The following is a 21555-nucleotide window of genomic DNA, read 5'->3' on the forward strand; positions in this document are numbered from 1 at the left end:
TCCGGTACGGGGGCAACACTGAGGGCTGCGATCCGTTGCTGGACACGGAAAAAGACAAAAAAAAAAAAAATTTTTTTCTTGAAACTGACAAATATAAAGACACATCAAACCAAAACCTGTGGAATACTGCAAATGCAGTTTTAAGAGAGTAGTTTACTTCGATAAATGCTTACATCAAAAGAATAGAAATATTTCAAATTATCGACCTAATGCTACACCTCAAAGAACTAGAAAAACAAGACCAATACAATCCCCAAATTACTACACAGAAAGAAATAATTAAGATAAGAGCAGAACTAAATGAAATAGAGACCAAAAAATAATACAAAAGATCAATAAAACAAAAAGTTGGGGTTTTGAGAAGATAAACAAAATAGACAATTAACTAGGCTAAGTAGAGAAAGAAGAGAGAACACCCAAATAAAAAAATAAGGAACAGAAAAGGAGATATGACAACCAATAACACAGAAATACAAAGAATAATTTGATAATATTATAAACAAAGATATGCCAACAGATTTAAAAATCTGGACAAAATTGATAAATTTTTGGAAACATAGAAATTAATAATCATAATTTGTGGTAATGGGCATGCTGCTAGTGTTGATCTAGTCATCCTATCTTGGGCACAAGTGGTGGCAGTCAGCTTTGTACCCCATGAATATTCATAACCTTTAAAAGGAAAAAACTACCAACTCTGAACCAAGAGGAAATAGAAATCATGAAAAGACTAATAAAAAGCAAGGAGATTGAAGCAGTAATCAGCGGTCCTCCAACAAAGAAAAGCCCAGGACTGTATCACTTTACTGCTGAATTTTACCAAACCACTAAAGAGGAATTAATGCCAATTCACTTCAAACTATTCCAAAAAATTAAAACAGAAGCCATCCTCCCAAACTCATTCTATGAGGCCAGCATTTACCTGATACCAAAACCAGACAAAGATACAAGAAGAAAAGAAAACTACAGGACAATATCTTTAATGAACATGAACACAGACACAAAAATTCTCATAAAATATTAAATATTAGCAAACAGAATACAACAGCACATCAAAAAAACAAAAAACAAAAACAAAACCCAAATTGCACCATGATCAACTGGGATGCAAGGATGGTTCACCATACCCAAGCCAGTAAATGTGATAAACCACATCAATAAAGTCAAGGACAAAAACCATATGATTATCTCAAGAGAAGCAGAAAAAGCATTTGATAAAATTCAGCATCACTTTGTGATAAATCTCAGCAAATTAGGTACAGAAGGATTGTATCTCAACACAATAAAAGCCATATATGATAAACCCACTGCTGATATCATCCTGAATGGGGAAAACTTAAAGCTTTCCTCTTAAGAATGGGAACAAGACAAGAATGCCCACTGCCACCACCCCTACAACATAGGATTGGACGTCTTAGCTAGAGCAATCAAGCAGGATAAAGAAATAAAGCCCATCCAGATTGGAAAAGACAGTCAAACTGTCCTTGTTTGCAGATAACATGATCCTATATGTGGAAAAAACAAACAAAAAAATCTACTTAAAAAACCTCTGAGTTGATAAATGAATTCAGTAAATTTTCAGGATACTAAATCAATATGCAGGAATCAGGAGAGTTTTTATGCTTGAACGACTAAGTAGCAGAAAAAGAAATCAAGAAAGCTAGTCCATTTACAATAGTCACAAAAAAATTAAGTACCTAGGAATAAATTTAACCAACAAGGTGAAAGATCTCCATAACAAAAACTATAAATCACTGCTGAAAGAAATTAAAGTGGACACAAGAAGATGGAAAGACATTCCATGCTCATGGATTGGAAGAATTAACATTGTGAAAATGTCCATACTACCCAGAGTGACCTACAAATTCAATGCAATTTCCACCAAAATACCAATAACATTCTTCACAGAAATAGAAAAAATAATCCTAATATTCATATGAAACACAAAAGACCTGAAAGCCAAAACAATCCTGAATAAAATAAAATAAAATAAAGCAACATGTACAACAATACTGACTTCAGATTATACTACAATGGTATAGTAACTGAAACAGCATGTTCCTGGCATAAAAACAGATATTCAGACCAGTGCATTAGAAGAGAGAACCCAGAAATCAACCCACAGACTTACAACCAACTGATCTTTGACAAAGGCAACAGGAACATACATTCTGTGCAAGAAATGGTGCTGGCAAAACTGGACATCCATATGTAGAAGAATGAAACTAGACTTGTACCTCTGAACATATACCAAAGTCAAGTCAAAATGGATTAAAGATTTAATTATAAGACAGGAAACTATAAGACTCCTAAAAGAAAACATAGAGGAAATAACTCAGAATGTAGGAATGGGCAAAGACTTTATGAATTTGACCTCAAGAGCAAAGGCGACAAAAGGAAAAATAAACAAATGGGACTATATCAAACTAAAAAGCTTCTTCACAGGAAAGGAACAATCAACAGAGTTGAAAGACAACCTACAGAATGGGAGAAAGTATTTGCAAACTACACACCTGAATACAAAATGAACTCAGATAATTCAATAGTAAAAAAACAATTAACTGGATTTTCAAAATGGGCAAAGGACCTGAATAGGCATTTCTCAAAGGAAGACATGCAAATGGCCAACAGATACATGCGAAAATGCTCAAAATCACTCAGCATTTGGGAAATGCAAATCAAAACCTCTTTGAGGTTATCATCTCACCCCAGTTACAGTAGCTATTATCAAAAAGGCAGATAATAATAAATAGTGGCAAGGATGCAAAGAAAGGGGAACTATAATTGATAGTAATGAATATTCTAAAATTGTTATGGGAGTAAATTTCAAATGTTTTTACCAGAAAGAAACAGATAGGTTTTTGAGGTGATAGATGTGTTAATTAGCTTGATTATACCACTTCACATTGTATACATATATCATGACATCACATTGTACCCCATAAATACATAGTGCACAAATAACTTGTCAATTAGCAATTTTTAAGAAGAAAAAAAAATACTTGAGTTGCTTGTATATATATATATATATTTGATCTCTGCTTTCAATATTTTGGATATATACCTCAGAATGAAGTTGCTTGGTTTTATGGCAACTTTTTTTGTTTCACTGATGAGGAAAATGCCAAATAATTGTCCACAGTTGTTGCAACATTTTTTTTTTTTTTTTTTTTTTACCATTATCAGTGCATGAGAGTTTAAACTTCTCTGGTATCTTCACCAACCTATGCTATTTTCCTTTTTTTTTTTCCCCATTATAGTCATACTAGGACTTGTGAAATTGTATCCCATTTTGGCTTTGATTTGCATTTTCTTTTTTAAAATTTTATTTTAATTAATTTATTTGTTATTTTTTTTTTTTTTTACATTCTAAGATGTTGTGGAGCTGTTGGGGAGAGGGCAATAGGGGAGGGAAAAGGAGGATCAGGTGCAAGGAGGAGGAAAGTGGGAGAGGGGCATGGTCAAGGCCTGTAGCACCTCCCTCATTCTTGTAGGGCAGCCCAGGGGTCTTCCAGTGGCAGCTCAGTCATGGCTGGGCAGATGCAGACTTCCAGGAGGTGCAGCTGAGGCCCTTGGCCCTCTACCACCCTGGCTCAGGAGCCTGGGGTGCTTCTGGGAGTGGCCTGGTGGTCATTGCTGGGCTGAATGTGGAAGTCAGGGGGATGTGACTGAGGCCCTCAACCCTCTCCCACCCTAGCTTGGGAGCCCATTGGGCTTCTGATTCTTCTAGGTTTTATAGGTGTTCTTTGGTGGTTTTTGACCTTTACTGGTTAACATCAGAAGTTTGTCTCTGATCTGTGGGTTTTTTGTGTTTTCTTTCAGTTCTGTGTTGGATTATTAGCTACCCACACCACTTAAACTCTGCACTGGAACTAATTTGTTGTCCTTTGGTTACTTGTAAAATGGGTGAACTTTCAATGGGAACGAGCACTTGAACCCTGTGGTTGAGCTAAGTTGCTGCTTTGCTGCTGGTTCCCTGGAGAAGGCTTTTTGTGCAGCTTGGATTTTGATTGTTGACCTTGTAAGCACTTCCAGGTCTTGTGAGGTCTGGTACACCTGGGTTGTGTGTAAACTCTGGTCTGGACCTGAGTCTTTTCAGCAAACCGCACCCCTGCAGTTCTATGTTCCTGACAGTCTCCCCTGAGTGGTCTTATGCTCATTGGAGGGCAGGTCAGCTGCCCATGATTTTCCCCAATGTTCTCCCAGTGGGCCCATCTCCTCCACTGCCTGCACTCCAGATACTTTCCATAGGATGAGCCATGTGCTGGTTCCTTGCAATGACTCACCAGCCTCTGAATGGCTCCTTTTTTCCATTGTCTGTTGCCCCTCATTCCTCTGTGGGTCCATGGGACCCCTGTTAGTGGTTTTGCTTGTCTGGGGGCCACCAATGCTCTCTTCTCCCCTGCAGCCTCCAAGCAACTTTATACGAAGGGCACAGCAGCAGCTTTTGCCAGCTCTTGCTCCATGTGCTCACCAGGGCCAGGCTTGAAGTGGCCAGGGCTCAAAATGGTCAGAGTGGTCCTTTCTTTCTCTCATCGTGGCCTCTCCTGCTTTCATGAAGTCCGTAGGTCTCTCCTGCTCTTCCCCTGAACTCTAGTGGCCCAGCTTGGCAGTCACTTTTTTTTTTTTTTTTTGATCGGTAAGGGGATTGCAACCCTTGGCACCATGCTCAGCCAGTGAGCACACTGGCCATCCCTATATAGGATCCAAACCCACGGCCTCAGCGCTACCAGCGCTGCACTCTCCCAAGTGAGCCACGGGGCCAGACCCAGTCATTGTTTTTTCATAGTTGTAAATTGGTTGACTGTGGGAGAGGGTGATGCTGGTTATTGTCTATTCCATCTGAAGTCCTAATTTGCATTTTCTTACTAACTAATAATGTTGCACATCTTTTCACATGCATATTGGCCATTTGCCTATCTTCTATGGATAAATGTCTATTCAAGTATTTTGCCCATTTGGGGATTAGTTTTTTTTTTTTTTTTTGTAGTTGAGCCGAAGTTAATAAACTCTGGATATTAATCCAATGTCAGATATATAACTTTCAATTATTTTCTCTAATTCTGTAGATTTTTCTTTCACTTTCTTTATAGTTTTCTTCAGTACATAAAAGTCTCTAAATTTGATGAAATCCAATTTATCTGCTTTTTCTTTTGCTATTTTGTTTTCACTGACATATCCATACAATCTGCCTAGTACAGTGTCTTGAAGATTTTTCTCAAGGTTTTCTCCTAAGATTTTTATAATTATAAGTTTTACACTTACGTATTTGCTCTAACTGTGAGTTAATTTTTGTAAATGATGTAGTAACGACTCAATATCATTATTTTGCATGTCTGTACCCAGTTTTCCAGCCACATTTCTTGGAATGACTGCCCATTTCCCATTGAATGGTCTTGGGACATTGTCAAAAGTCAATCAATCATATCTGCAGGGGGGTTTAGTTGTCCTTAAACTTAGTCACATTGGAAACAAACTCTTTATTCTTTTACTCTTTCAAGGCTTTGTCTGCAGTTAATACATGAAGTATAACATTTTTTGTGCAAATATTTTTTTAGTTGAGGTAAAAAAATAACAATGGTGGAAAAGCATGTAAGTGTCTGCTAAAAGTGTTAATCCCTTGTTATCTTCATCATTGCAGGCCATTACAGTCATGCTGCCAAAACAACATGCAATGCCCCATTATGCCCACGACCACCAAACTCCTCCCCCGAAAAAGTGAATTCTCTTCCACTCTCTCCTTCTTACTATGTTATTCAAAACTTTAATTTTTTTTTTATTTAAAAAAATTACATCTAGCAGTATAGAAGCATGAGCCAGGTGCAGTGTTACCAACTTCACGTGTTGTATTTGTTCATATCTATAGTAACCTCCAGGGCTGCCCTTGTCTTTTTCTTGTGATATATGAGAAAACACACATGCCTGCCTTTTCTCTTACCTATAATTTATCTCCCCTCCCTCAGTTGCAGGCCTCTACTATTTTCATCTCTGACCAAAACCCCCTGACCCTACCATCTATTTATCCTTCTGTACATAAAAGTGCTACATAATCTCTGTTTATCCATGATTACTATACGTGTAAGCTTATAATTATATATATATATATATATATATATGTATATATATGTATATTTACACAAGTTGACCCTTGATCAGCATGTTTAAACTGTGCAGGTCCGCTTACATGCAGATTTTTTCATTTTGTAAACAGAAGAAGTAAACTTATGTTTTGATAAATACGGCACAGTACTTAAATATATTTTTTCTTCCTTATAATTTTCTAAACAACATTTTATTTTCTCAAGCTTACTTTATTGTAAGAATACACTATGTAATCATATACAAAATATGTGTTAATCAATTGTTCATGTTATTTTAAGGCTTTCGGTCAACAGTAGGCTATAGGTTATAAGTTCTGGGGCACTCAAAAGTTATATGTGGATTTTTACCTGTGCAGGTCTCGGTGCCCATAGCCCCCAGGTCTACTCTGTGTGTGTGTATGTGTGTGTGTGCGTGTGTGTGTGTGTGTGTGTATGAGTGTGTTTAATTCCTTGCTCAGAGAAATAAAGATTATTTTAATCTGATCATCTTACATCTGCATATTTACCAGGCCTTTAGCATTATTCCTGTCATCCCGGATTGAACTTCAAAACCTTTGTCAACTTTGTATTCAATTTTTTTTATTTCATTTATTGCTCTCTACCTCCTCAATACAGTGATATTCTAATTTTTCTTTATACTGAGTCTTTCCCAAGCATAATATATGTGGGTTTTTTAAAAATTTATTTAATTTCCCCTGACAACTCTATGGTGTCATTAGACTCTTTGTGGCAACCTTGCATTGTTACAGTGTGCATATGATTATTTTTTTGTTTGAGCTTTAAGCAGACTTGATAACACTTGAAACCTAGACACTGCCATTATAGAATGAAGCTCAAAGCCCTTCTTTCTGATGGTTATTTGTGTGCATTATATGGGTCTTGGAAGTGAGAACAATCACTCAACGAATTAAGCAAGATAATCTCTGGAAGTGAGAAAGGCAAAATGAAAATCTGTTCATGTTTATTTTATTTTATTCTTTCACAATTTTACATGGTTCACATATTTTGAAACCTTCCAAAGCATAACATTACTTGTGAATTATATACTTAAACACACAATATCCACTCTAAAGTGTATGCTCACATACTTTTCTAGGTATTGTTATATATTCAATAAAGCTTGAAGAATAATTACTTAACAAAAAAATATTTTGGGGGGCTGATACTCTTTGGTTAAACATGGGGTTAAAGAGAAAAACAATTTTACTGAGAAGATAATGTGGACTATTAATGAGGACAAATCTCACATTAGAGAATGAAAACCAAACTTTAAATAATTAACTTAAGATAATAGTTTTAAAGGAGAGTATAAATTTTAGCCATCTTAGACTAGTGACAAATCCAGGTATACCTGCCTAAGTTTATTTCATCAAATTGGCTCCTTAAAAATTCTGGTCTTCTTTAGAGATGTGTGTTTTTAAAATCAGAAAGCAGTATGTGACCCTTAAAAAATTAGTCCGATATTAGTCCAATTTATTATCATATGAGAGGATATATTTTCTGATAAACTTCAAAATGCTATTAGCATAACATTTGTAAAGCCTGGATTATATGAAATGGGTAAAGTAAGGATCCAAAATTTTAGGTGAGAAAAAAGATTATGAGGTAGACATAATATTACATTTTTAGTAATTTTCTTACTTTTAATTTTGAAATAATTACAAATTCACAGCATATAGTGTACATTTTTAAATTTCATTTTCTGCATATTTTTGTTTTATAAATTAACCTGGAGATTACTATTACCTGTTTAACTTTCTAATTAAGTTTAAATTAGCAACAACTTAATTTAAATATAGTAAAAAAACTTTGCTCCTATACACCCGTGTTCCCCTTGTTTTTTGTTGTTATAATAACAAAATATATCTTTATGCATTATGCACTGATTGATATAAATTTATAATTATTATTTTCTAATTTTTTATTGAAACATAATTGATTATATGTATTTGTGGGGTACAGAATTGACTATCAATACCTGTGTATAATATGTGATGATCAAGTCAGGATAATTACCATGTTCATTATTACAATACAATTATTGCTTTTTGATATGTCTTTTAAATCATACAGATAAAAAAAAAGTTACAAACCCAAAATGCAGTAATTGATTTTATATTTACCTATTTAACATTCTTTAAACACTGTTGTTTTTTAAAAATCTGTTTCTTATATGGCTTCAGGTTTCTGTCTACAGTTCTTTCATCTCAACTTAAAGGAGTCCCTTTAGTGTTTCTCAAGACACAGGTCTACTAGCCATAACTCCAAAGCTTTCATTTTCTGAGAATATCTTATTTTCTTCTTTATTTTTGAAGGATCATTTTGCCAGGTATAGAATATATAGAGTTTTTGTTGACAGCACTTTTTCTCAGCAATTTAAATATTTTATTCCACTCCTTCTGGTTCTTATGGTTTCTTGTGATAAACTGGCAGTTCATTATTTTCACTTTCCCTTGTATGTGGTGAGTCACCTCTCTTTCTGCATTTAATTTTATTTTTCTTATAATTTACACAATTTGACTGTAATGTCTCAATTTGAATCTTTTGCAGTTCTCCTGTTTTGAGTTATTTGAACTTGGTAAATGTGTTTTTAAATTAAATTTAAGAGGTCATCAGCTATTATTTATTTAAATATTATTTCTGCCCTTTCTTTTTTCTCTAAATGGAATACTTAATGGTGTCACACAGGTCTTTCAAGATACCATATCTTCTATGGATAAATAACTATTCAAGTCATTTTTCAATTTTTCATTTAGATTATATTTTTTTCTTTAAGTTTTGAGAATTTTTGTTTATTTTGGATAGTAGGCTATTATCAAATATATAATTTAAAAATATTTTCTCCCATTTTGCAAGTTGTCTTGTCACATTCTTTATAGTATTTTTGATGCACAAAAGATTTTAGTTTTGATGAAGTCTAATTTATCTTTTTTTTATTGTTGGTATTTGCTGGTTACTATATATAGGAACCTATTGTCAAATATAAGGTCACAATTTACTGGTATGCTTTCTTCTAACATTTTTATACTTTTAACTCTTACATTTAAGCCAGAAATGATTTGTTTTGAGTTAATTTTTGTATATGAGACATCAGTCCAACTTTATTTTTTGGCATGTGGGTACTTAATTGTCCCAGAACAATATGTTGATAAGACTGTTTTTTTCTCAATGAATTTTTTTGGTGCCTCTGTCAAAAATCAATGACTAGAAATGAAAGGTTATTTTTCTGGACCATCAAGACTAATCCATTTATCTATATGTCTATCTTCACTTAGGGCCACCCTATCTTGATTATTGTAGCTTTGTAATTAGATTCAATTTTAGAAGAGTAATTATCCACTTCTGTTTTTCTTTTTCAAGATCAGTTTGGCTGTTCAGTTTGCTTTAAATGCTTATATGAATTTTAGGGTTGTCTTGTAAATTTCTATTAAAAAGTCAAGTGATATTTTGAAATGAATTGTATTGAATCTTTTATTTGTAAAGTGGTGTGATCATAACTATGATTCATGAATATTGAATGCCTTTTAATTTATTTAGAACTCTTTGATGTCTTTCAGCAGTGTTTTGCAGTTTTCAGTTTACAAGTCTTACATTTATTTATGAAATTTATTTCTAAATATATCATTCTTTTTTAATGCTATTGTGAATATAATTGTTTTCTAATTTTTTAAATTGTTTATTGCTATTTTTATAGAAATACCATTGTTTTTTATACCTTGATTTTTCATGTGTGTCATTGCTGAGCTCATTAATTAGCTCAAGTGGGTATTTGGTGAATACCTTGGTATTTGTTTTATATATACAGAATTATGTAATCCACAATAAAGACAGTTTATTTCTTACATTACAATAATGTGGTTAAATTAAGCTTTAGAGTTCAGGGGCCTCTGTTATAGGATGGAAAGTATGACTGTACTTGCTGTATCTACCACCCAGATTTATTTTTTGAGATAAATGAGGCACTGCTCCTGAAGTAAGCTGGAACAGTGCTATTTGTTAAAATTATTTCAAGCTGGCAGACTAAGTCTACCCTCTTTTCCTAGTCAATGTGTAGAGAAGAGAGAAAAAATAAACTTGCAATAAAGAAAAATACAATATATTGTAAATGAAGAATGACATCAACAGAAGATGATTTGATGGATCATGGTGGTCAGTACATAAATAGTACACGCGAGGTATTCAGCACTATTGCAAGCCACAAACACATGTAGCTTAATACATGATAGTTTAAAATATGTAACACAAAACTTTATTAGAAAGAAGAAGCTGACATATGTACAACTCCATTAGGTGGCATTAAAACTATCAGGGAAACAAATTGCTTGGTATTGTATCAGGGGTTCCAAAGGTCAGCCCCAGGTTTGATGATTTAATAGGAAAATTCCCAAGACTTACCACTTTCACAGTAATGACTATTACAGCAAAATGATACAGAACAAAGTAAGCAAAAACAATAGACCCATGAGGTGAAGTCCAAGGGAGAATGGGTTCAAGCTATTACAAACCTTTCAGAGGAAGTCACAAAGGACATGCTTAAATTCCCCAGCAATGAGTTGTGACAACATATATGAAATATTGATAACCAGGAGAACTCATTAGAGAATTAATACAATGTATTATTATTAATTTTTTTCTATTTGAGGCCCAGTCACATAGACAATCTTTGCCTGGAATGTACACATGTTCTAGAAGGAAAGCAGCTGATGAGCATAAATGCTATTGTTTATAAAGACAAAATGGGTGAAGAGAATTACTCTTATTGGTTAATGGTAAAGTTCTCCCTAAATCTAAGTTTCCAGATGCCAGCCAAGGGCCATCATTACAATCGTTTCTAAAGATAAACAGTTAAGACTTCTATGTCAAATTCTCTTTGCACAGTTATACAACAAATACATATCTTAAAAAGTGTTTTATACCTTTATTAGACACTTCACTAACTGGGTAGATAGACAGATGTACAGCATTTTAAATCAGTCAGTAAACCAAGGATATATGCTATTTTTAAATATCTGGAGAAATTTCTAAAAAATGGCAAGGTTTTAGATTTCAAAATATTTCAATATTTTTATGAAAGCTAAATTTATACAGGTCATTTTTCCTGACTCCTGTGAATGACAATACAAAATATAATAATAAACTGTAAATAAAAAGGAGTATATAGCCATGTGTAAATTACTTGTAAATTTCAAGTAACAGCCTCTTAAATAACTTCTGGATCAATTTAAAAATCCAAAATAAGATTACGTTAAGGAGTCATAGAAGTATTAAAGAAGAATAGTAATTTGAATCAAGGAATCTAAATTTATGTTACTAATTCTACCATCTACTGGCTTAATGTTACAGGAAAGTATTAATTCTCAAAATTTATGGTAACTCCACTAAGATAGAAAATTATTACTTTATAAATTTGTCCAAAACATAAGATTACATTTGAGGTATTAAAAATAATTACCCTATAAAGATTATTATTACTATATGATATATTGAAAGCATGGTGTTCTTCCTAAGCAAGAAAATCACGGCTTCTCATGAGATTCTGTTGTCTGCCCCAAAATATCTGCGTGGTATATTGGGAAATATCAAGAAACTATATTTGACAAACTATAGATGGAAAATACAAATATATATATTAAACAATTTAAAAATATAATATATAGGGGAGGGGGTCAAAATGGTGGACTAGAGGTTCCCAGCGTGCAGTTCTCTTGCAGAAGAGATCCAGAGCAGAGAGTGGACAGCAGAAATCAGCACAGGAGAAATTCTCCCTCGAGACAAGAAGAGTTTACTCAGCTGGAGCACTTCCCAGCAGTAACCCCTGATTGCTCCTAACCCAGCTGGCCCTCACCACTGCATATGTCACCAGTGCCAATGTCTGGCCCCAGGGCAGGGATCCATCTCCTGCTATGAGAGTTCCTCTTGCTCCCTGCAGCAGCCACCAGCGTGTACCTCTGCATGGCCCACACTACATACAGCCACAATCCCAACTGCCGGAACTGCAGGTTAGGCAGATCCAGACATGGCCACTGCACAGCCCCTAGCCCCAAACACTGAAGTGCTGTGCTGCCCAACACAGCCTCCAGAGCCCCATTCCATATGGCTTCTATCATGGGAGGCTGGAGCTGGTGGGCAGAAGTCCCTGGAGCTCCTCTGCTTGAGGCTTTCACCACTAGAGACCCGAGTGGCTTGGCACAAGCCCTGGGAGCCCTGCCCCTTGTGGCTCCCACAGGGAGAGGCCTCAGTAGCTTGGCACCAGCTGTAGGAACTCCACCCTTCACAGCTTTCTCAGGGGAGGCCTCAGTGGCTGGCAGGAACCCAGGGAGTCCCGCTCCTCACGACTCCTGCTGGGAGTGACTTGAGTTCCTCTACACCAGCCTTAAGAGCCCCATCCCTCAGAGCTCTTTCTGGTAGAGACCTGAGCACATCTACACCAGCCCCAGGAGCCCTCCCCCTCACACTTCTCCTCAGTGGCCTGGAACAAGTCCCAGGAGCCAAGCCCCTCATGGCTTTCAGTGGGAGTGACTTGGGCATTTGTATGCCAGCCCCAGGAGTGCCACCTCACATGGCTCGTGCCAGGAGATGACTCAGCACCCTGGCAATAGACCCAGGAGCCCCACCCCTATGGCTCTTGCAGGAAGAGGCCTCAGTGGCCTGGCATCAGCCCCAGGAGCCCAGCCCCTCACAGCTCTCACTAGTAGAGACTTGAATACCTCTACATCAGCTCCAGGAGCCCTGCCTCTCATGCTTCATGCTGGGAGAGGCCTCAGCGGCCCAGCACCAGCCCTGAGAGCTTCACCCCTCATGGCTTTCACTGGGAGAGGACTGGATGGTTCTGTACCAGTCCCAGGATCCCTACCCCTCATAGCTTTTCTTGAGAGAGGTCAAAGAGGCTCAGCAGCAACCCTGGAAGCCCCGCGCCTTGCAGCTTCTATCCATGGAGGCTTGAACCACTGGACAGCAGCCCCAGAAGCCTCTTGCCAACAGGATCTGAAGCCCCACCCTGCATATTCTCAATCATGAAAGCCTTTAGCCACCAGGAAGTTGCCACAAGAGCACTGCCCCATGTGGCCTCTGCCCAGCTGCACCCTAAGTTGTCCCCTCCCACATGGTTAAGCAGTAGGAATCTAACACCACCAGCCCACAACCTCCAGAGCAACACCTCTCACAACTCCCACTGTGGGAGCTCAGCACTGGTAGGCCACAGTACCAGCAGTCTTACTATGTGCACCCCCTGTCACCCTCAGTCATATCACACTGTCATTGCCCATCAGTCTGCTGACTCTCCCAGGAACACCTGACTATTCCTGAAATTTCTGGAACTATAGAGTCTACCTGGAATCAAAACTGAAAAATCCCACCCAACAGGCAACATAAAACAATATGCAGGAGAGAGTCTCTTTCCTCAAAAGATATTCAAGTAACTGAAGAAACAACTGCTCTACCAGATGAGCAAACATCAATGCAGGAATACTAGACATATGAAAACAAAACACAAAACAAAACAAAAAAACCCAAAACAAAAAAAAGCTATGACAACCCCAAAGGAATGCAGTAACTCTCAAATACAAGATCCTAATCTACAAGAAACCCTTGAAATGCCTGAAAAAGAATCCTGAGCAACAATCTTAAGGAAATTCAATGAGATACAAGAAGAGTCACATAGACAACACAATGAAATGAGAAAACAATCCAAGATGTGAAGGAGGAAATCTACAAAGAGATTAATGCCATCAAAAAGGATGTGGCAGAGCTCTTAGAACTGAAAGACTCATTCAGTGAAATAAAAACTACATATGAGATCTTTAGCAGCAGGCTAGAGCAAGCAGAAGAAAGAATTTCTGATCTTGGAGACAGTGTTTTTGAAATAACCCAGGCAGACAAAAAAATAAAAATAAAAAGAGAGAGAAAGAAAGAAGAATTAAAAAAAAAAAAACTAAAAAAATCTTCAAGCGCTATCAGAGAGCCTCAAGTGTACAAACCTCTGAATCATGGGTGTTCCAGAAGGAGAAGAAAAAGAAAAAGGCATTGAAAACCTATTCAATAAGATAATAGCAGAAAACTTCACAGGTAGTGGTAGAGAAATAAGTTTCCAGATTCAAGAAGTTCAAAGATCCCCAAACACATTCAATCTAAAAAGGCCCTCTCCAAGACACATCGAAGTTAAATGGGCAAAAGTCAAAGACAAAGAGAGAATCCCCAAAACAGCAAGAGAAAAATATAAGTCACCTTCTGGGGAGTCCCTACCAGACTAACAGAAGACTTTTCAGCAGAAACCTTACAGGCCAAAAGAGAATGGTATGATATATTTAAAGTACTAAAAGAACAAAACTGCCAGACAAAAATACTATACCCAGAAAGGCTATCCTTCAGATATGAAAGAGATATAGTATGTTTCCCAGATAAACAAAAACTATGGGATTTCAGCACCACATGACCAGCCCTACAAGAAACCCTCAAGTGAGTTCTGTACCTGGAATCCATATAATGATGATGATGATGATGATGATGATGATAATAATAATAATAATAATAATAACCATGAATACACTAGAGAACAAATCCCACTGTTAGAACACATAGAGCAATGAGAAAGAGGAAAAAACTATACCACACACCTCAAAAAACCAACAAACTTTGAAGTCAAAGAACAGGGAAAGAAAAAACAGATGATGCCTAAAACAACCATACAAAACAATTAAATGACAGGAGTGAGACAATACCTTTCAATAGCAACAACAAATGTTAATGGATTGAACTCCCCACTAAAAAGACATTGAGTGGCCAGATGGATTTTTAAAAAGCCCAACTATATGCTGCTTACAAGAAACTCACCTCACCTGTAAAGACTCTCATAGACTTATAATGAAAGGATGAAAAAAGATCTACCACACAAATAGAAACCAAAAATGAGCAGGAGTAGCTATTCTTACATAGGTTAAAATAGACTTTAAACCAAAAACTATAAAAAAGAGACAAAAAAGGCCATTATATAATGATAAAGTTTTCTATCCACCAAGAAGACCTGGCAATCATAAATATATATGCTCCCAACATTAGTGCACCCACATTTATAAAGCAAATATTATTGCACTTAAAAAGATAGACCTCAACACAGTAATATTTGGGGATCTGAACACCACCCTTCTGCATTTGACAGATCATCTAGGCAACTAACCAACAGGGAAACACAGGATTTAAGCTACACTTTAGACTAACTGGACTTGGTGGATATATATAGAACATTTCACCCAACAACTAGAGAATATACATTCTTCTCATCAGCACATGGAACATTGTCCAAGATAGACCACATATTAGGTCACAAATTAAGTATCAGCAAATTTTTAAAAATTGAAATCATTTTATGCATCCTCTGAGACCACAATGAATAAAAACTAGAAATCAATAACAAATGAAACTTTGGAATCATGCAAATACTTGGAAATTAAACAACATGCTCCTGAATGACATATTGGTTAAAGAAGGAATCAAACAGGAAATCAAAAAATTTCTCAAAACTAATGATAATGACAACACATCATACCAAAACCTGTGGGAAACTGCAAAGGCAGCACCAAGAGGAAAGTTTATTACAGTAAATGCTTACATCAAGAGAATAGAAAAACTTCAAATAAACAACCTAACATTACACCTCAAAGAACTAGAAAAACAAGGACAATTCAATCCCAAAGTTAGCAGACAGAAAGAAATAATTAAAGTCAGAGTAGAACTAAATGAAATAGAGACCAAAACTATGGTACAGAAGATCAATGAAGCAAAAATTGTTTTTTTGAGGGCCAGCCCGGTGGCACACTGCTACAGTGCGCCACTTGGGAAGTGCGGTGGCGCTCCCGCCGAGGGTTCGGATCCCACATACAGACCGGTTCCCGCTCACTGGCTGAGCGAGGTGTGGGAGCAACACCGAGGGTTGCGATCCCGTTGCCGGTCCCGGTCCAGTACGGGCGCAACACTGAGGGTTGCGATCCGTTGCCGGACACGAAAAAAGACAAAAAAAAAAAAAATTGTTTTTTTGAGAAGATAAACAAAATAGACAAACCAGTACCCAAACTAAAAATGAAGAGAGAAGACACAGATAATAAAAATCAGAAATGAAAAAGGACATATTACAACTGATACCACAGAAATAGAAAGAATTACTGGAGAATACTATGAACTATAGGTCAACAAATTTGAAAACCTGGAGGAAATGAATAAATTTCTGGACACATATAAACTACCACAGCTGAACCAAGAAGACATAGAAAAAGTTAACAGAACAATAACAAGCAATGAGATTGAAGCAGTAACCAGAAATCTTCCACAAAAGAGAAGCCCGGGACTGGATAGCTTCACTCCTGAATTCTACCAAACTTTTAAAGAGGAATTAATACCAATTCTTTCCAAACTATTCCAAAAATATTGAAACAGAGGCCATTCTTCCATACTCATTCTATGAGGTCAGCATCACGCTGTTACCAAAACCAGACAAAGATACAACAAAAAAAGAAAACTGCAGTCCAATATCCTTGACGAACTTAGATGCAAAAAATTCTCAACAAAATACTAGCAAACAGAATATAGCGACACATCAAAAAGATTACACACCATGATCAAGTGGGATTCATCCCAGGTTTGCAAGGATGGCTCAACACATGCTAGTCAATAAATGTAACACAACACATCAACAAAGTCAAGAACAAAAACCATATGGTCATCTCAATAGAGGCGGAAAAAGCTTTTGACAAAATTCAACATTCCTTCATGATTAAGACTCTCTACAAATTAGGTATAGAAAGAAGGTTTCTCAACACAATAAAAGCCCTATATGATAAACCCACAGCCAATATCACCCTAAATGGAGAAAAGCTGAAAGATTTCCCCTTAAGATGGACAAGGATGACCTCTCTCACCACTTCTATTTAACATAATATTAGAAGTACTTGCCAGAGCAATTAGACAAGAGAAGGAAATAAAGAGCATCCAAACAGGAAAAGATGAAATCAAATTGTCCCTGTTTACAGATGAAATGATTCTATATATAGAAAACTCAAGAGACTCTACCAAAAAACTCTTAGAGCTGATAAATTCAGGAAGATTGCAGGATAAAAAATCAATATAAAAAATCAGAAGTGTTTTTATCATCTACCAATAAACTAGAAGAAAAAGCTATCAAGAAAGCAAGCCCATTTATAATAGTTACCAAAAAAACAAAATACCTAGGAATAAATCTAACCAAGCACATGCAAGTTCACTAAAATTGGAATTACAAATCACTCCTGAAAGAAATTTAAGAGGACAACAAGGGATGGAAAGACATACCTTATTCATGGGTTGTAAGAATCAATGTACTGAAAATGTCCATACTACCCAAAGCCCTCTATAGATTCAATGCGACCCCCCATGAAAATACCAATGAAATTCTTCACAGAAATAGAAAAAGCAATCCTGACATTCTTACAGAACAACAAAAGATGCCAAATATCCAAAGCAATCCTGAGCACAAAGAGTAAAGCTGGAAACATTACACTTCCTGACTTCAAATTATATTACAAATCTATAATAAAAACAGCATGGTACTGATATAAAAACAGACATGTGGACCCTAATTAACAGAATAGAGAATGCTGAAATCAACCCGCATATTTATAGCCAACAGACCTTTGACTAGGGCACCAAGAACGTACATTGGGGAAAAGACTGCCTCTTTAATAAATAGTGATGGGAAAACTGGGTATCCATGTGTAGAAGAATGAATCTTGATCCATACCTCTCACCATATATGAAAACTAACTCAATCTGGATTAAAGACTTAAATAAGAGACCTGAAACTTTAAAACTCCTAGAAGAAAACATGAAACACTCCAGGATGTAGGATTGGGCAAAGACTTTATAAATAACACCCCAAAAGCACAGACAACAAAAGAAAAATAAACAAATGGGATTATATCAAACTAAAAAGCTTCTGCATAGCAAAGGAAACGGTCATCAGAATGAAAAGACAACCTATAGAATGGGAGAAAATATTTGCAAACTACATACACAACAAAGGATTGATATCCAGAATATACAAAGAGCTCAAACAACTTTACATCAATAAAGCAAATAATTGAATTAAAAAATCGGCAAAGGAGCTGAATAGACATTTCTCACAGGAAGACATACAAGTGGTCAAAAGGTACATGAAAAAATGCTCGCATCACTAATCATCAGGGAAATGCAAATCAAAACTACTTTGAGATATCACCTCACCTCAGTCAGATTGGCTATTATAGAAAAGACAGAGAACAACAGATGCTGGTGAGGATGTAGAGAAAGGGGAACCCTTTTGCACTGTTGGTAGGACTGTAAATCAGTACAGCCACTATGGAGAACAGTATGGAGGTTCCTCAGACAACTACAGATAGAACTACAAATGATCCAGCAATCCCATTACTGGGGATATATCTGGAGGATTGGAAATCATCACGTCAAAGGGATACGTGAACTCCCATGTTTATCACAGCTCTATTTACAACAGCCAGGCAATGAAAACAACCTAAATGTCCATTGATGGATGACTGGACAAGGAAAATGTGGTATATATACACAATGGAATACTACTCAGTCATAAAAAAATTATAATGAAATTCTGCCATTTGGAGCAACATGGATGGGTCTGGAGAAAATTACCCGAAGTGAAACAACCCAGGTACAGAAAGAAAAATTCCACATGTTCTCACTCATAACCAGGAGCTGAATCCATAAATAAACAAATCAACAATAAAGAGAGAGAAAGAGAAAGAAAGAAAACAATCACAGTAATACATTGAACTTTTAGTAAGAGAAAAGAACCGCATTATTGGAGGTGGAAAATGGGAGGGGATGGGGAGAGGTTAATGAGGAATTGGTTAACAGACACAAAGAATGATTACCTGTTGTAATAGTGACTAAGCTAATATACTGATCTAACCTCACATTGTACACATCTATTGAAAATCAAAGCTGTACCCCACATGTATGTACAATAAGTTACCTTAAAAATTAAAAAATAAGAAAAATAAAAATATAATATATAAATCTTATTTTTAATGTACAGGTTAAGGATTAAATTAGAATGAGCTAATGAGAGATTAGTGAACTGAAAGATTAAGCAAAATAAATGTAGCCAAGATGCAGCACAAAGAGACAAAGTAATGAAAAATAATATATATGACAATTAGAATGAGAAGAAATAAAACAGAGGTAATTTTGTCACTAAGAAAATGAAAGAAAAACAATAATCAAAGAATAATCATTTAAAAACCTCTAAAAACAGAAACCAAACATGGTTTCTTATGTTCAGAAGTGTATTGGATTATAAAAAGAGATGAGGAAAAAGAAATACTGAAACAGAAATAATAGTCAAATTTTGTAATGCAGAAAGGAGGAAAACACATAAAAGCAATGAGAAAGAAAAGACAAATTAACCTACAAAGATGACAGCAAAATCTCCAGTCTATACAGAAGGTGTAATTCAGAAAAAAAATATTAGGAGTTCAGGGAAAAAAATAATATTCAAGCTAGTATCGAATACTTAGCTAAAATATATTTGATGAAAAAGAGTAAAATAAAATATTTTTCCAAGTAAAAATTTGGAGATGTGGTTTGCACAAGAGCTTCTGAAAAGCATTCTTCAAAAAGAAAATAAGTTTTTTAGCATGAAGATTTGAGAATCAAAATACAAGGGCAAGGGACTTGTAAACCTATGACAGCATCAAAATATGGTGAACATTAAAATAAAGAACCCACAAAAAAATTGGTAACATAGGATTAACCATATTTAGATATATTAAAGTGTGATTCCACAACATTTATTTAAACAAGATGGCAAATGCTGTGTCACTTGAATAATTAGATGACAGAAGACTCTATAAAGCTATTATTTCCTAATCACTACCTTGTTAAAAATTGATGGCACCTCCGCCACATATTTTGTAAAATACTGATTATTGTTTTATCAGATCTAATAAGCACTAAAGGACAGACAGTAGCATAGACATTGCCCACAAAACCCTGGACGTCCAGGACGACTGGGTCATATGCCCATAACAAGGTTGAAGAAGATGAGATGATAAAGTCCACCCAGTACATGACCACAAAGAAACTCACCAGTTGCAGGATGGTCTGGGTGGCCCTTTTCTCTGGGGAGGTTCTTGGAATAAGGCTGGTGCTGTGAAGGTGCTGGGATCGCCTCTGATGCCTGAACAAGAAAATCACCATGTATGCACTTGAGAGCAGCATGATTCCTATAAAGAAGACATCCCTGGATGTTGTCAGTGTGAACATCACACTCCTGATGCTGTGGCTCGTGGGAGAAAGTGAGCAGTATTTATTGATATTTAGTAGATTGGTCTGGGTCACATTTGAAGAAGCTACAGTGTTGAAGATTAGGTTAGTACTACCAGACAGACTTAGACACCATAAGAAAATGAAAACATAAATAATGTAATTTGTGAATTTATGTTTCAACCTTGCCAACCAGCAGGTGCTGGGGCTGATGGTGGTGGCCTGAAGCATGCTCAGGAGGCAGGTGGTGCAGATGGAGAGGCTCCTCATCACCCTGCTCACGAAGAACAACTAGACAAACTGAGACACCATAAGAAAATGAAAACGTAAATAGTGTAATTTGTGAATTTATGTTTCAACCTTGCCAACCAGCAGGTGCTGGGGCTGATGGTGGTGGCCTGAAGCGTGCTCAGGAGGCAGGTGGTGCAGATGGAGAGGCTCCTCATCACCCTGCTCACGAAGAACAACACCTTACACTTGAAGTCATTCTGAAAATTGAGTGATTCAAACAGATCCGGAGACACAAAAAATACTATGACGAGGAGCATAATTAGGTGGACAAGGGCCAAGTGAGAGGTGATCAGGTCAACGAGCTTGTGCCTGTGATCCAGAAGGAGTGTGAAGATGCGGAAGAAAAGGAGGAAGATGTTGGCTGAGATTCCAATGCCAGCTTGGACAACAAGGCAGTGTTTAATGGGAGCAAAAGCAGAAAGTGATTTCATTTTAATGTCAAAGAGGAAACATATTTTTGTGTCTGAAAAAAAATAGACCTCACATTATCAATTTTTTTCTTTTATAGGCAAAATCATCATCGTCGTTTTTATTTGACTCTATTATTCTTGATAAATCCTGAGTAAAATTTCTTCAAAATTCAGTTTCATAATATTTTCCATGTATGACAATATTTCCATATATATACAAATATGCGCACACACACACACACACACACACACACACACATTCATACCCACAATAATGCCTGGGTAAGGTGCCTATTATCTGTACTTCTATAGTATCCAGGCCACATTCTTTATTAAGCCTTTAATTATATTTTGCCTTTCTTTTTTTAATGTTTAGAACCCAGGAAAGTGATGCATGATGCACATATAAAAATTACTAATTTGTCTTTGCATAGATGAATTGATGTCAATGT

At 36.2% G+C, this 21555-nt stretch overlaps 1 protein-coding gene across 1 annotated transcript; it reads right to left on the reverse strand.

Annotated features, from left to right (window-relative positions):
* Window positions 1-20009: 20009 nt before the first annotated feature.
* Window positions 20010-21252, reverse strand: LOC103603336 (putative vomeronasal receptor-like protein 4). The gene is made up of 2 exons (XM_008587828.1): window positions 20763-21252; window positions 20010-20586 (listed from the first exon to the last, which is right to left on the reverse strand). The coding sequence occupies exons 1-2, from the start codon at window positions 21122-21124 to the stop codon at window positions 20010-20012; spliced, it is 939 nt and encodes a 312-aa protein (XP_008586050.1). The 5' UTR covers window positions 21125-21252.
* Window positions 21253-21555: the final 303 nt, after the last annotated feature.

The sequence above is a fragment of the Galeopterus variegatus genome, unplaced genomic scaffold (genome assembly GCF_000696425.1).
Source record: "Galeopterus variegatus unplaced genomic scaffold, G_variegatus-3.0.2 Scaffold4553, whole genome shotgun sequence".
Taxonomy (NCBI): Eukaryota; Metazoa; Chordata; class Mammalia; order Dermoptera; family Cynocephalidae; genus Galeopterus; species Galeopterus variegatus.

Coding starts and splice junctions, on each gene's coding strand:
- LOC103603336 (XM_008587828.1), bottom strand. CDS start 21,124: ATGAAATCACTTTCTGCTTTTGCTCCCATTAAACACTGCCTTGTTGTC. Junction 20,587..20,762: donor AGCACCTGCTGGTTGGCAAG/GTTGAAACATAA, acceptor CTGGTTGGCAAG/GTTGAAACATAAATTCACAA.